This window comes from Sarcophilus harrisii, chromosome 6 (genome assembly GCF_902635505.1).
Source record: "Sarcophilus harrisii chromosome 6, mSarHar1.11, whole genome shotgun sequence".
Taxonomy (NCBI): Eukaryota; Metazoa; Chordata; class Mammalia; order Dasyuromorphia; family Dasyuridae; genus Sarcophilus; species Sarcophilus harrisii.
Window position 1 is genome coordinate 35,298,537 of NC_045431.1, and position 14,520 is coordinate 35,313,056.

The following is a 14,520-nucleotide window of genomic DNA, read 5'->3' on the forward strand; positions in this document are numbered from 1 at the left end:
CCAGCTGACGCTCAAATTTTTATTTCAAACTTTGTATTTATTTTTAATTTTATTATTGATTATATTATCCACAGCTGAAATTTTTTCTCCCCTAATCTGGTCGTGTCAACTGAAATTTTAGGATTTTCATAAGGTGGGACATTTTAAAAGAATTAAACTTAAGGAGATTTCATCAATAATTAAATTAATTTTAAATTAAATTGGCTTCTTGATTCCACTGTTTTGTGTTAACATATGAAGATTTTCTGATATAAAAAAACATTTTCTAATATTTATATTGGTTCATTAGTTACACGTAATCTAGTTGCATGACGGTAAAGCAAAGGTATATGGGGAAGGAAGTAGTTTAATGGAAAAACCATCCTTTAAAGACCATGGAACATGAAGAGAAACTCTACTAATGGAGACTCCTGACATTATGAATACAAAACAGCTGAGAATTTTCAGAGAATGGGATGATGATCTGAAGAAGCCACCAAAAGAAGATGAGAAAACATTTGTGCACTTAGGTGCTGTAGATTTTTTAAAAGAAAAATGTGTCTATGGAGAAGAAAATGGATAACAAAAATCAAGTAATTCCGATGAGGAAAAGCCTGAGATGGCCAGTGATTTGACTTGTAGGGATGTTGCAACACTTTACAGGAGGGTATAATAAATAATTAAACGAAATCACTAATTTGTGTAACTCTTTAGTTACCTCATTCAAACTCTTAGTAAAAGTTTAGAGCAGAGGTTCTTAATCTTTTTGTGTCGGGGACTCCTCTGGCTATCTGGAGAAGTCAATGGACTCTTCCTCAGAATAATGTTTTTAAATTATAAAAGGAAATACTGAATTTCATTTAGAGATTAATGAAAATAAAAGTGTAATTTTTCCCCTCTCCAAGTTTCAAGGATCCTTTGAAATCTGTCTATGCACAACCCTTGCATTAAGGCATCCAATCAACAAAGGAATAAATATTTATTCAGCACTTACTATGAGCAAAGAATTGCCCTAAGAACTAGAGATAAAAAGAACATGGGACAGTTATTGCTCTCAAGGAATTCTGTTTAATGTCAGAGACAACATGTAAACAACTATGTACAAACTATACACACACACACACACATATACACACACAGAGTAAATTGGAAATAATTAGCAGAGGGAAGGCACTAGAATTCAGGGAAATCAGGAAAGGCTTCTTGTAGGAGTTGAACTTTTGGCTAGGTGTTAAAAGGAATCCAGAGAAGTCAGAAGCAGAAATAAGAATGGCGAATATTCCAGGTATGGGGGATAACTAGTGGTGAGATGGAGTATGTTTGAAGAACAGCAAGGTCAGTATCCCTAGATTGAAGAGTAATAAGATATAAAAAGCTGGAAAGAAGAAAGAGGCCAGTTTTTCAAGTTCTTTGAGGATTTTATATTTGATCCTGGAGATGATAGGGAGTCACTGGAGTTTATTTGGGAGTATGACGCAGGATAAAGTTTATTGATATGGATGTGACATGGTCAGACCTGCACAGGATCGCTTTGACAGCTAATTACAAAGGATGAACTGGAATGGGGAAAGACTTGTGAGAGGAAAATCAACCCACAGGCCACTGCAGTAATCTAGATATGAGATGATATCACCTAGCAGAAAGCAGGCTGATAGGTTAATGAAACACAAAGCTAGGAAGTTTTAAGAAACAAGAACATGGCAATCTACCAAACCACAGAGCAGGTCTGATGGTTCATGGGGCTCCTTGGGGAATTGGGGAACTACATGAAGGCTGTGGACACTTTAGAGAGTCTTCAAAAAGGAATAAGAAATCACTGATAGGACTTTCTCTTCTTAAAATGTGCTCTATTTTTTCTATGACCAGCCCTGAGTTCTTGAGATTCTCGTCTCTGCACTTGGAGGACAATTCATTTCTTTAACCAAAAAACAGCCAGTGCAAGCAAACATTTTTTCCCAGACTCTCTCTCTCTATCCCCCTTCTTAATATTTATTGAAAATGTTTTCTCTAAGCTCTCTTCCTTCTATAAATTTCATAATTTACAAGTTTCACCCTCTAGTGTCATCAAAGGGAAATTACTCTTCTTGAAGAAATATGGGAATTAAGGTACTTAGAGATAAAAGCATTTTCCAAGGTCACATAGCTAAAACAGAATTCTTATTAGTGACCCCTTGACTTCCGACTCTTAGGCTGGTGTTCTTTCTGAACACCATATCCCCAAGAGGCAGTGCTCCAGAAGTACTGGGCTGGAGTTCAGCAAATGACTTCTAATCCCATTGTCTATGTAAGATGATTCAGACTAGTTCCAGTGGTCATGTGATGAAGAGAGCCATCTACACCCAGTGAGAGACTGTGGAAAGTGAGTGTGGATCACAACATAACATTCCCACTCTTTTTGTTATTTGTTTGCATTTTGTTTTCTTTCTCATTTTTTTCTGGTCTGATTTGATTTTTCTTGTGCAGCAAGATAATTATATAAATATGTATACATATATTGGATTTAACATATATTTCTACCATGTTTAACAAATATTGGACTACTTGCTATCTAGGGGAGGAGGTAGAAGAAGGGGGGGAATTGGAACACAAGGTTTTGCAAGGATTAATGTTGAAGAATTATCCATGCATATGTTTTGAAAAATAAAAAGCTTTAATAAAAAAAAATTTAAGTGTCCATGTAACATTATGCCATTTACTTTCATCTATAAAATGAAACTTGGACTTTATGACATCTAAAGTTCCTTCCTAAATCTAAAAATTGGAAAAGGAAGTCATTATCTTCTGGATGAAAATTACTATGACCTTGGAAGGAGTATTAGAGATTATTTTATAGCCCAACCCCCTTACAATTAATAGAATCATGGAGAAGGGAGAAACTCCTTCCACTCTCCTAATATGAGGGCTGACATATACTGTGCTTCTCACTGACACTTCTTAAGCACCCCCTTCATTATTCTCTCAATAACATTTCCTCTTTGGAAGACCAGACCATTGGTTTCTACCACCCACTCCCAATCCTTGTCATTTTTTCCAGACCTCCAGTACATTTTCCTTGAAAGCAAGAAGACAGTTAATCTGATCATTTTATTTTTCATGTACTAATGAGAGTGTTAGAAAATATTCTTCTCTGAGGTGATATGAGCACCTGGTGACAGACATAGCTTCAACTAACCCAAGAAAGTGACTCTAAGAAGAAGAAAAACTATATAGGGTTGATGGGACCAAGAAGCGGTGTCTTTCCAGTCATACCTTATAGTCAGTTCCCTGTTCTTTTCAAACCTACTACCTTCCTGTCTGGGATAGATGACTTAAGTTTCTTTTAGTTTCCTTTAAAACATTCAAAAAAAAAAAAAAAACCCAACCACTCATCATTTGTATTGGGAAATAGATATGTGTGGTAAAAGTGACTTCTCTGTAATATTTCTTGGTACATTACAGAACTAACATTTATTTTACTCAGAAGAGAATGAAGTCATATCGAGGTGTTACCCATGATGGAAGTAAAACTTTTTTTCTCATTCTAGAATCATAGTCCTCCCAAAAGTGAAGATGATAGTGGATGATCATCAATTCTATTTTCCATAGAATAAAAAAATTTATTTAAAAATATATCCATTAACTATGCTCAAAAAGTTATCAAACTGTGCATACCCTTTGATCCAGCAGTGTTACTACTGGGCTTATATCCCAAAGAGATTATAAAGAAGGGAAAGGGACCCGTATGTGCCAAAATATTTGTGGCAGCCCTTTTTGTAGTGGCTAGAAACTGGAAACTGAATGGATGTCCATCAGTTGGAGAATGGCTGAATAAATTGTGGTATGTGAATATTATGGAACATTACTGTTCTGTAAGAAATGACCAACAGGATGATTTCAGAAAGGCCTGGAGAGACTTACATGAACTGATGCTGAGTGAAATGAGCAGGACCAGGAGATCATTATATACTTCAACAACAATACTATATGATGACCAGTTCTGATGGACCAGGCCATCCTCAGCAACGAGATCAACCAAATCATTTCCAATGGAGCAGTAATGAACTGAACCAGCTACGCCCAGAGAAAGAACTCTGGGAGATGACTAAAAACCATTACATTGAATTCCCAATCCCTATATTTATGCCCACCTGCATTTTTGATTTCCTTCACAAGCTAATTGTACAATATTTCAGAGTCTGATTCTTTTTGTACAGCAAAATAATGTTTTGGTCATGTATACTTATTGTGTATCTAATTTATATTTTAATATATTTAACATCTACTGGTCATCCTGCCATCTGGGGGAGGGGGTGGGGAGAAAGAGGTGAAAAATTGGAACAAGAGGTTTGGCAATTGTTAATGCTGTAAAGTTACCCATGCATATAACCTGTAAATAAAAGGCTATTAAATAAAAAAATAATAAAGTAAAATATATATATATATATCCATTACAATTAACCTATTTCTCAACCCACTTGTTATTAATAGTAATAAGATTAACATTTATATAGGATTTTTAGGGTTTGCAAAGACTTTTTCAAATACTATAAAATTTTATCCTTACAACAATCCTGGGAGAGAGGTGTTTCTCATTATACATTATTGCACATAGCTAGTAACTGGCTAGATTTGAAATGAGAACTTCCTAATTCCAGGTCTAACACTATCTACAATGCTCTCTGGTTATTGTATATATTAATATTACCGATTATTTTAATTCACTATGTCTTATATTTCACTATCAAGGTCACAGGATGAAGAATTTCAATCTTCTATCCATCCCACAGGCTTTTATTAAGTGCCTACCACATATCCAGTATCTCGTTAAGTTCTGGGAATTGAAAGAACAATCATCTCCCTGCCCTAAGGGAGTTTACATTCTAAGAGGAGACATCTAGTTAAGACCAATGATTTAATTGACATAATGAATGAGGAAACTCAGTCTAACTGTAGGTCTGCTCTTTGTCAACAACTTACCTTTTTAGGAAGTAGCCTAGACCAGTAAGAGGTCTAAAGTCACACGCCTGTATGCCATTGATGACAACTGAACACTTGTTTCTTGGAAGGAAAGTTATAGCAAATCTGGACAGAGAACTAAAAAACAGAGATATCACCCGGCTGACGAAGGTCCATATAGTCAAAGCCATGATTTTTTCCAGTAGAACACATGGCTGAGTGAGTGTGCACTACTGTATAAAGAAAGCTGAACCCTGCAGAATTGAGATTTTCAGATTATGATGCTGGCTGGTCTTGGAAACCAAGGAGATCAAATCACTCAATAATTAATCAATTTAGGCTATTCGCTGGAAGCTCAAATACTGTAACTGAAGTTTAAACACTTTGGCCACGTAATGACAAGATAGGTCTCATTGAAAAAGACTCCAATGCTGGGAAAGATTGAAGGCAAAAGGAGAAGGGGATAGCAGAAGATGAGAGAGATAGATAAGATTCATGGCAGCCACATTTGGATAGACCTTGAGAGATAGTGAAGGATTAAAGGGCCTGATATGCTATGGTCCACAGGATCACAAAGAATTGGGTAAGCCTAAATGACTCAATAATAACAACTTCCTAGCTCTGAGAACAGTTCTTTATCTACTACGTCACAGTTTTGTGTGTGTGTGTGTGTGTGTGTGTGTGTGTATGTGTGTGTGTGTGTGTGTGTGTGTATGTGTGTGTGTGTAAAATGTTATAAATCATACAATGTAGTTTTGGGGAAAGAAGGTACTGTCAGGGCGAATTAACTCAGCCACAGCAAAATCCTAGAATTGTTTCATAAAATTACTGTATTGCTTTTGAGGTTGGGAAGGGGGACCCCAAAAGGTTTGGGATCCCAGACTGGTGTTGTGAGGTGTCTCAAAAGAATTTGCATGCTTAAATCCATCTCCTAGTCAAGGGGCAAAGTTTTATTGCAATAGTAATTGTAACGCCATTCCAAAAACAGACCGTGATTCCAAGAGAATTTCAGCAGAGAAGCAAAGGCAAGGAGATACATTTATCCAGCTTTGACCATAGATATGCTATTGCTATGGCTCAACAGTGGGGCTAGGGAGTAGTCTCCGGAATTTGATTCTCACTGACCAGATCATCAGTCTGCAATGAACTGAGGAATGGCTCTGGAACTTGGTCTCCAATGACAAGATCCCCAGTCATCAACGAATTGAGTGGTCTTCTTCACTATTGTCTCAGGAGTTTGATCTGTGGGAGTTTCCTGAGGCCAGAAGCTACCAGATTAAGGAGTTTCCAAACCAGAAGATTTAGGGCTACTGACTTATTATTAGAACAGAAGCCTCCTCCCCAAGGTCAGGAGACCCCCAAACCATTACTATATTTCCCTAGAAGCTATACCATACCACTTTGACCACCACCGAGTGGTCTCTGAGCTCAAACAAGTACCTACACATGGGTACCGTGTTCCAGTCATGAAGTTCTTGCCACGAATCCAATTGGGGTCATTGTTGCTATTGCCCTTCATTGTTAGGGCATTTGCTGTTACCAATGGCATAAATATTAAATTTCCCCACACTGCCTCAGGTCCTCCCACTAGGGGTGAGACCATGTGCCTCTCCTTACTTGCAAGGCATTTTTCTCACTTTGAAATTAAACTTATGCTTCATGCCCGACTTCTGTCTCTAGTCTGCTCTGTTCAGCTCTGGCCGTCCACAGGTTAGAGACTGCTTTGGTCCAATTGACAACACATAACCCACACACAAGTTATCCTCGACATGTCACTGGTCAATTCGAGACAAATATCCCTGTCGATTCCTTAGTGAATATACATTATTGAAAGCAAATGGCAAAACTTCTTACTTACAGGTGGAAAGAATCATTGCTGATGGAGCTCTCTTGATGTTCACAAACCAGCTTCAGCTATTCAGCTATATGTGAACCACAGAACATATACACACATCCATCCCCTTTTAACCAAAAACATCGCTCACTGAAGTAGTTTGTCACAAGCAAAAACTAACCTAACCTATCTTCCTGCTGTAAAAACCTCAAAGAGTAGCTGCATGCAAAGCATAGGGATGATGGCTTAATGAGCTACATAAAGAAAGCAGTTTAGTGGATTTATATCTCTATATCTCGATCTCTAGGAGTATATTTCTCAGTTCTCCAGGGACCATGGATAGCTTCCAATTACTCAATGGGATGACCCAGACCACTAAAATATTAGAACTGGGAAAGGACATCAGAGACCAACCCCCTTATCTAACAGTTGAAGAAACTGAGGCACACAGCTACAGTGACTTGTTCAAGATCACATAAATAGCAGTACCAGTTCTCCAGAAATCTATTTCAGTGTTCTTTCTATGACATCATTTTTAAGATAAGAGGATGAAATGGGAAAGTATTCAGTTCTTTTTAAAGTAAAAATCTTTAGACTGTCTAGCCACATGCCTGCAGCATACGCATTAAGTAATGAAACTAAGTCAGGTCTGGGTTCTATAAACCTTAAAGACCTTAATCTAAAGGAAAATTCTGAAGAATTCATCTTTCTTTCCAGTTAAAGGATACTTTGATCTGTTTCCTCAACAGTCTACACAATGCCCACTTCTCAATGAATCACATTTTGGAGGTGAAAGAAACTTAAGAATAATCTAGTCCAGTGATGTCAAATTTAGAAAGAGAGGCCCCTAATGCATACATAGAAGTTCCCTTGTTTCAAAAATGTAATGTTCTCTATGTTTTATTGCATTTTTATTTGTTTTGTTAAATATTTCCCTATTACATTTTAATCTGGTTTGGGTAGCACTTGGGAGGATCACAACTAGTGTGTTGGACACACTTGATCTAGTGTAATGCTCATTTTAAACAAGACAGAATTGCAACCCTTTGGTAAAACTGGAACTAGAATCCAGTCTTTTACTCTGAGATCACAGTTCTTTTCACTAAACATTTTGGTTTTTTTTTTCCTTTCATTTCCTTCTTTGCTTTTCAGTCTAATAATAGTCCTGTTAGCCTCTGAAGGACAGCAAGATTTAGAGTCTTTGATTTTAATGCTAATCCCGATACTAATTCATAGTATTGCTAATGCAAGTCTCTTTATATCTTTAGATTTTAGTTTCCTTCTCTGGAAAGTAACAGGGTTAGAATTATTGATCCCTGAGGTCCTTTTCCAGGACAAGATTCTAGGATTACATATGGAGATTGGTTTCTAGAAAATGTGATAATACTTAACAATTTCCATTCCAATACGAGGGGAATCCATTAAGGATGACTAATATAAATATGGGTAAGAGATTGGTACCTACCAACCCTATTACCGCCATATCTATTTCTTCCCTTTCCAGTCACTTCCTCATTAATATTCTGTGTGAATTCTCCCACATTGTTATTTTAGCCTTTGCCCTCACTAAGCAATCTAAGAAAAAAGATAACACTAAGAATTAGCAATTTAAAGATCACTGAGTGAAAATATTGAAAAATGAAATATGATAAGATGCATTTAAAGGCAATTCCATTGAAAAACTAACCAGCACTCCTTTCAAATGAAATGACATTATATGATGGAAATATCCCCTATGGTAATAAATACTCACTCAAAGTTCAACAGAAGGGATGTGGAAGAAAAGAAAACAAGCTATGTTCAGTTTAAAGATTGCCTTATGTTCTATGTTCCTTAAAGTGTTCTCATTTAAACAAAAATGAAAAAAAAATTGAAACTTCCTGGATGTGGTAATGACCAATTCTATATGTTAATCAGGGAAACTCTTTTTCTTGAATATTTGTCCTTACATTTTAAAATTCATGAAGTACTTATGTCCTATCTAATATTTCAATGGAATTGCTTTTAAGTATATTTTATTCTAATTTTTTCAGCATTTACACCAGGGGTCTAAGTAACACTTAATGTTACTTAGAATCGTCCTTTTTTCTTAAATAGCTTTTTGTGGGTAAGAGGAAAAATAAGTAAATGGAAAGATATCCCCACTCCAGTTCCTGGGAGAGTTCATGCCTTTTGGTGGGGAAATAACACAACTATAGAACATTCTGATAGAGACTTTCCACTTGCTTCAATTGGCAAATCAATGGTGCTGATCACTAATACATGATAGCCATCTGTAAAATGATGGGGTTGGAGGAGGTACACTGATACCAATAGATACTACACTTTTAATCCAGATCTGGTTTCCTCAGAACTTATGTACATCGTATAGACAAAGTTATTTCTCAGCACATATTAGTATATTTTTCCTTTTGAAGAGATCTGAAGTTAGGAGTGCAATGTAAGTGTAAAGAGTTTTGGATTTAGTCAAAAGACTTGAGTTATAGAGCCTACTCTGTTAATAACTCACAAAATGACCTGAAAGTATTGGATTAGATCAAGTGTTGATCAAGTAATTTTTTTCTGACCTCTTAACAGTCTGATGAAATCTAAAGACCCTTTTTAAGAATATTTTATTATTTATAATAATACTAGCATTTATGGAATGCTTTAAGTTTTACAATGTTTTATAGATATTATCTCATTTTTTTCCCTCACAACAACTCTGGAAAGTAGCTATTATTATTATCCTCATTTTAGAGAGGGAGAAACTGAGACAGATAGATATTAAGTGATGTGATATTTTTGCGGCAGCCCTTTTTGTAGTGATAAGAAACTGGAAACTTGAGTACATGCCCACCAATTGGAGAATGGCTGAATAAGTGATGGTTTATGAATGGTATGGAATATTGTTGTTCTATAAGAAACGATCAGGAGGATGATTTTAGAGAGACCTGGAGAGACCTGCATGAACTGATGCTAAGTGAAGTGAGTTGAACTAAGAGAACATCGTACACAGCAACGAGATTATATGATGATCAACTCTAGACGTGGCTTTTTTCAAAAGTGAGGTGATTCAGGCCAGCTCCAATGGTCTTGTGATGAAGAGACCATCTGCGTCCAGAGAGAAGATTGTGGGGACTAAATGTGGAACAAAACATTATTTTCACCTTTTTGTTGTTATTTGCTTGCTCTTTTTTTCTCTCTTTTTTTTTCCTTTTTGATCTGATTTTCCTTGTACAGCATGATAAATGTGCAAATATGTTTAGAAGAATAGCATCTGTTTAACCTATATTGGATTACTTGCTCTCTAGGAGAGGAAGTGAGGAGAAGGGAGAGAGAAAAATTTGGAACACAAAGTTTTGCAAGGGTGAATGCTGAAAACTATCTTTGCATGTATTTTGAAAATAAAAAGCTATTATTTTTTTTTTAAGTTCATGGATCCCAGGTTAAAATTCCTGGGTTAGATGAACTCTAAAGCGTTCTCCAGTGCTAACATTCTATAGTCTGTTTGTAGAGGCAGGTTAGATTTGGACAAATAAGGTACTTGTTTCAGAAAATAAAGATCATTAAAGACATATTTGTGCCTACTCTGTCCCATATTATCATACGCTTACTGGGTGCTTTGAAATTTACTTTATTCCTTTGAATCAAAAAGAGAAAATGAAGGAAAAAAATGATACATAAGAAATAAGGGAGAGAAGGAGAAAAGAAGCAGATATGAGAGAAAATTACAAAAATGTGCTGAATAGTAGTTAGAAAAAGCTAAGCTTCTGGGGAAAGGAAGTTCAGAGAAGGAAAAAAGCTTGATTTTTTTTTTTTTTAATGAAGAACTATTATACATATAAATCCAGAGACATCAGTGGGAATCTGTGTGTGGATCCTAGCATCTGACAGCATAACCCTTTTAAGTAACATGTCAGCGTATAAATATCAGATAAAAAGGGACATACAGTCAAACAAAGCATATGACAACCATGGCAGACTGGTAAAGTGTTATACTTTTTCCCTTCAATTTCTGATTTGATGTTGCTTTTTTGTTTATTACTTATGTGACACTGAGCAAAGATTTACTAGATCAAGAATTCTTAGCCTCGGATCTGTGAATTTTTATATATATACATATACAACTATACATATATATGTGTGTATATATATTATTATATTTCACTATAATTGGTTTCCTTTGTAATCCTATATGCCTTATTTTATGCATATAAAAATATGATTTGAGGGATCCATAGGTTTCACCAGGCTGCCAAAAGGGACCCATGACATAACAATAGGTTGCTAATTCATTTTTAGTTCTGTGATTCTGTCTTCCTGATCCCTCTGATTTGTTATGATGTTTTATATCAAGATTTGACCGTAGAACAACGCACAATGCCATTGCACACGATTTTGGTGGGGAGTTAAGAACACAAATGTAGAACATCTTGATACAGACTTTCCACTTACTTCAGCTGCCAAATAAATACTGCTGATCACTAGCAGATGGCAGCCATATATAAAATGATGCAATTGGATGAGTTATGTTGATCCCAACGGAGATCACATATCTAGAGGGCAGATTTCACCCATATTTTCTTTGACCTGCAGCTTCATACATAGCTTCTTTTCTCTGTCCTCCAAATTCGTAACTATCACCTTCTGACTCTTCCAGCGCTTGTATCCTTGCCTATTTAATATCAACTGGCTGAGATGATATTCTGGGTTTCAAAGGGTTGTCATTTAGAACCACAAACCAGCCAGGCTCTGGGGTTCCCAACAGTATTCCTCAAAATGGCTTAAGAGTTAGAAAAGTCTCTGAGATCTTTCCATTCCATCCACTTTAAATATAACTGAGGAGGCTTAAATGACTTCCCCAAAATCATCTAGGCAGAACAGGAATTAGAACTCAGACCTTTCAAAAGAATTCAACATTTACTGAACATTGATTATGTGCAGGATATTGCATTAGGTATTAATCCACAGATTAAAATAACAGTTCAAAAGAGGTTTGGCAGTTGTTAATGCTGTGAAGTTACCCATGTATATATATCCTGTAAATTAAAGGCTATTAAATAAAAAAAAAAAAAAAAAATAAAATAACAGTTCAAGGGGCTTACAATTTATTAAATATGATATGTATAGAAAAAAATAGGATATAAGGTAGAGACTGAGATCTAGACAAAATACTCTAGCTGGGGTTGGGGGTGGGAAGGATAGGTCAAGGAAAACTCACTAGAGTACATAGGACCTGAACTGAGTACTGAAAGGAAGCTAAGGATCATGAAAGGCAAAAATAAGGATGAATCTGACGTGTCACATTCAGGGAAAAAGTAGCCCAATTAGGTGGGACTGTATTGTACAAAGATCAGTATAAATTAAGTCTAGAAACCTAGTACATTAGAGCCATTGGATGCAACCTATTTGGTTGTAGTGTTGACCGCTCTGAGGTTTTTCTTGCTCTCAGCTCTAAAGTTTCATTTTAGGCCTGGGGTCTTTCACGGATAACATGTAAACTGTTTAAGAGCAGGGATCATTTCATTTTCTCCCCTTAGATCTCTAGTTCTTAGCAGAGACCTTGGCCCAGAGTAGGTACTTTATAAATGCCTGTTGATTGAATTAGAACACATCTTAATAAAGGCCTATTCTTTTATTTACCTACTGGCCTGACTCTTTGGGGAAACCCACCATGAAGGAATTGTAAGGGAATTACAAAGAAGCAGAAATAGCAAGTGTACAGATGGTAAAATTTTAGCAGGAAAAGGGAGAAAAGATATAGGACTGAGGCATGATGGTAGGACAAAAGAAAGGCAGGGATCATATCTTACATCTTTCACATCCCTCACAATGTCTAGTTTTAGAAGAAATTCAAGAAATGATGATTGATGTTAATAATGCTGCTTTCACCTGGGCTTACAGGGGCAAAGGGAGAAATACTAAATCTTGGGGACAGAGTAAAAAAGTGGAAGCACTGAAACTGTAAAAAGAAATTCAGTTGGTTTTAAATCAAAAGAGAACTCACGTTTCTTATAAATATATAACTTTATGTATATGTATATATTTACAATACATACAACATGTAAATTATATGGATTGTGATATCACTTAATACTTCAATGGACTTGTGATCTTATGGATGTGGAGAGTCCCTTCTACAGTGCAGATAGCAACCCATTTGTGCCTTCTCATTCTCTTCATCTCTGGTTCATATCCTCCCACTGGATTTTCTGATAAGGTGAATGGGTGAGACCCAAAATTGTGTAGCTTTCTTCTAGATCTCTTGACACTGAAGAGAAGCCAATAATAGGATGTAAAGGCCAGCCATTTCTCATTCTTGCTATGTGACTGATCCCTCTCCTTTTCCAATCTCCTGTGTCTCTGAAAACATTATGTGCAGCTCTTGGGTCCCTCCACTGCATTCAGATGACACACAATATTAATTCTTGGAAGAATGGGTTAATCAATCACTTGTAACCAACCAACACTATCTAAGTATTGAAGAACGCTCAATTCTATCATATTGCAAATGACCCCAATGATGGAGACATAGATGATTTGGGCTCTTTGCTCTTTCTGTTCCTATTTTCAGGATGAAGGGCCTGGGTCTGAGAAAGCGATGAGGAGAGAAGCTGGGAGGGCATTCCTCCAGCTCACGGCCCCATTCCTGTTCCCGTCTGATCCTGAGCTTCTGTTGTTACCACCAGCATCGCTTCTTCCAACCGACACGACAACGCTTCCTTCCAGGTCTCTGAAGAGCTACCTTTTTGTAGTTTATAGTTCCTCTCCGCAAGGCTATCCTAACTGGACGATGAGCCACACTTTTAGTGCTGTGGGTGCTCTTCAAGTAAATGCTAGGAGTAAATGCTCCAGAGTAATGCTAGGAATAAACCAAATAAGCTGTTTATCCATGTGCAAAATAAATTAAGAGTTCGGCCCAAGGCACCAATTTTCCTTGGGCTCTGGCATTAGGGAATGACCGGGTAGACAGCACCATTTATCTTCCGAAAGTTTCTTCACATTCTGCTAGTTCATCTATTGTGCGCAGCAGCTCTTCAAACGAAGGTCTTCCCTCTGGTTTCTGTGTCCAAAAAAAAAACCCAAAAGTGATATTTTGATATTTAGATACATTCTAAACTTAGTTTATCTTTTTTTGAATCTGTGTAATAAATAACACACTAACAGCGTTTCCCTCATTAACCACTACATTCTAATAGTTTTTTTTAAATTAATTCCCTTTTAACTAATTCTCCATCAGTTCTTTTTGCAAAGCACAGCTGAATTAATGATCCCAAATTACAATTTTCATCACAGCATTCACCTAGAAATAATGAGCTCCTGCCACTCAGATCAAGCTTCCCTCTTCCAATCCATCCTGCAGAGCACGGCTATCAGCGAGGCAATTCCCAAATATCTACTGGCAGATGCTCTGCCACACTATATATGTTGGGGCTAGAGAGATACCCTAACCAGCTCCCTACCATGCTGCCCAACTGGGACCATATCTGGGACCAAGAGAGTCCCCAAGAAAGAACTAGTCAATGTCTGTTCTGTGTAAGTGGGTGTCCCTATAGGAGTAAGAATACCCTTCTGGCATGAATTATTCCCTAAGAACCCTGTTGGTTAAGTGTGGTCCAGTTCCTTGTGGCAAATATACCTAAAATAGGGAGCAGGGCAGTAGCCCTGAACTAGTGTAGAATCCATTATTTACTGCTTCAAGAGGCAGCAAAACAAAGTGAAAAGAATGACTGTGCTCAGGGTCCAGAAGACCTGAGTTCTAATTCCACCTTTCATACTTAATAGCTTTG

General features: G+C 36.8%; 1 protein-coding gene across 1 annotated transcript in view; it reads right to left on the bottom strand.

Annotated features, from left to right (window-relative positions):
• Positions 1 to 11,869: 11,869 nt before the first annotated feature.
• Positions 11,870 to 14,520, bottom strand: part of TEC (tec protein tyrosine kinase) — a 104,457-nt gene continuing 101,806 nt past the window's right edge. The window contains exon 19 of the mRNA XM_031943411.1: positions 11,870 to 13,793. Within this exon, the coding sequence (XP_031799271.1) occupies positions 13,710 to 13,793 (84 nt within the window). The 3' untranslated portion in view covers positions 11,870 to 13,709. The remainder of the gene's footprint in view (positions 13,794 to 14,520) is intronic.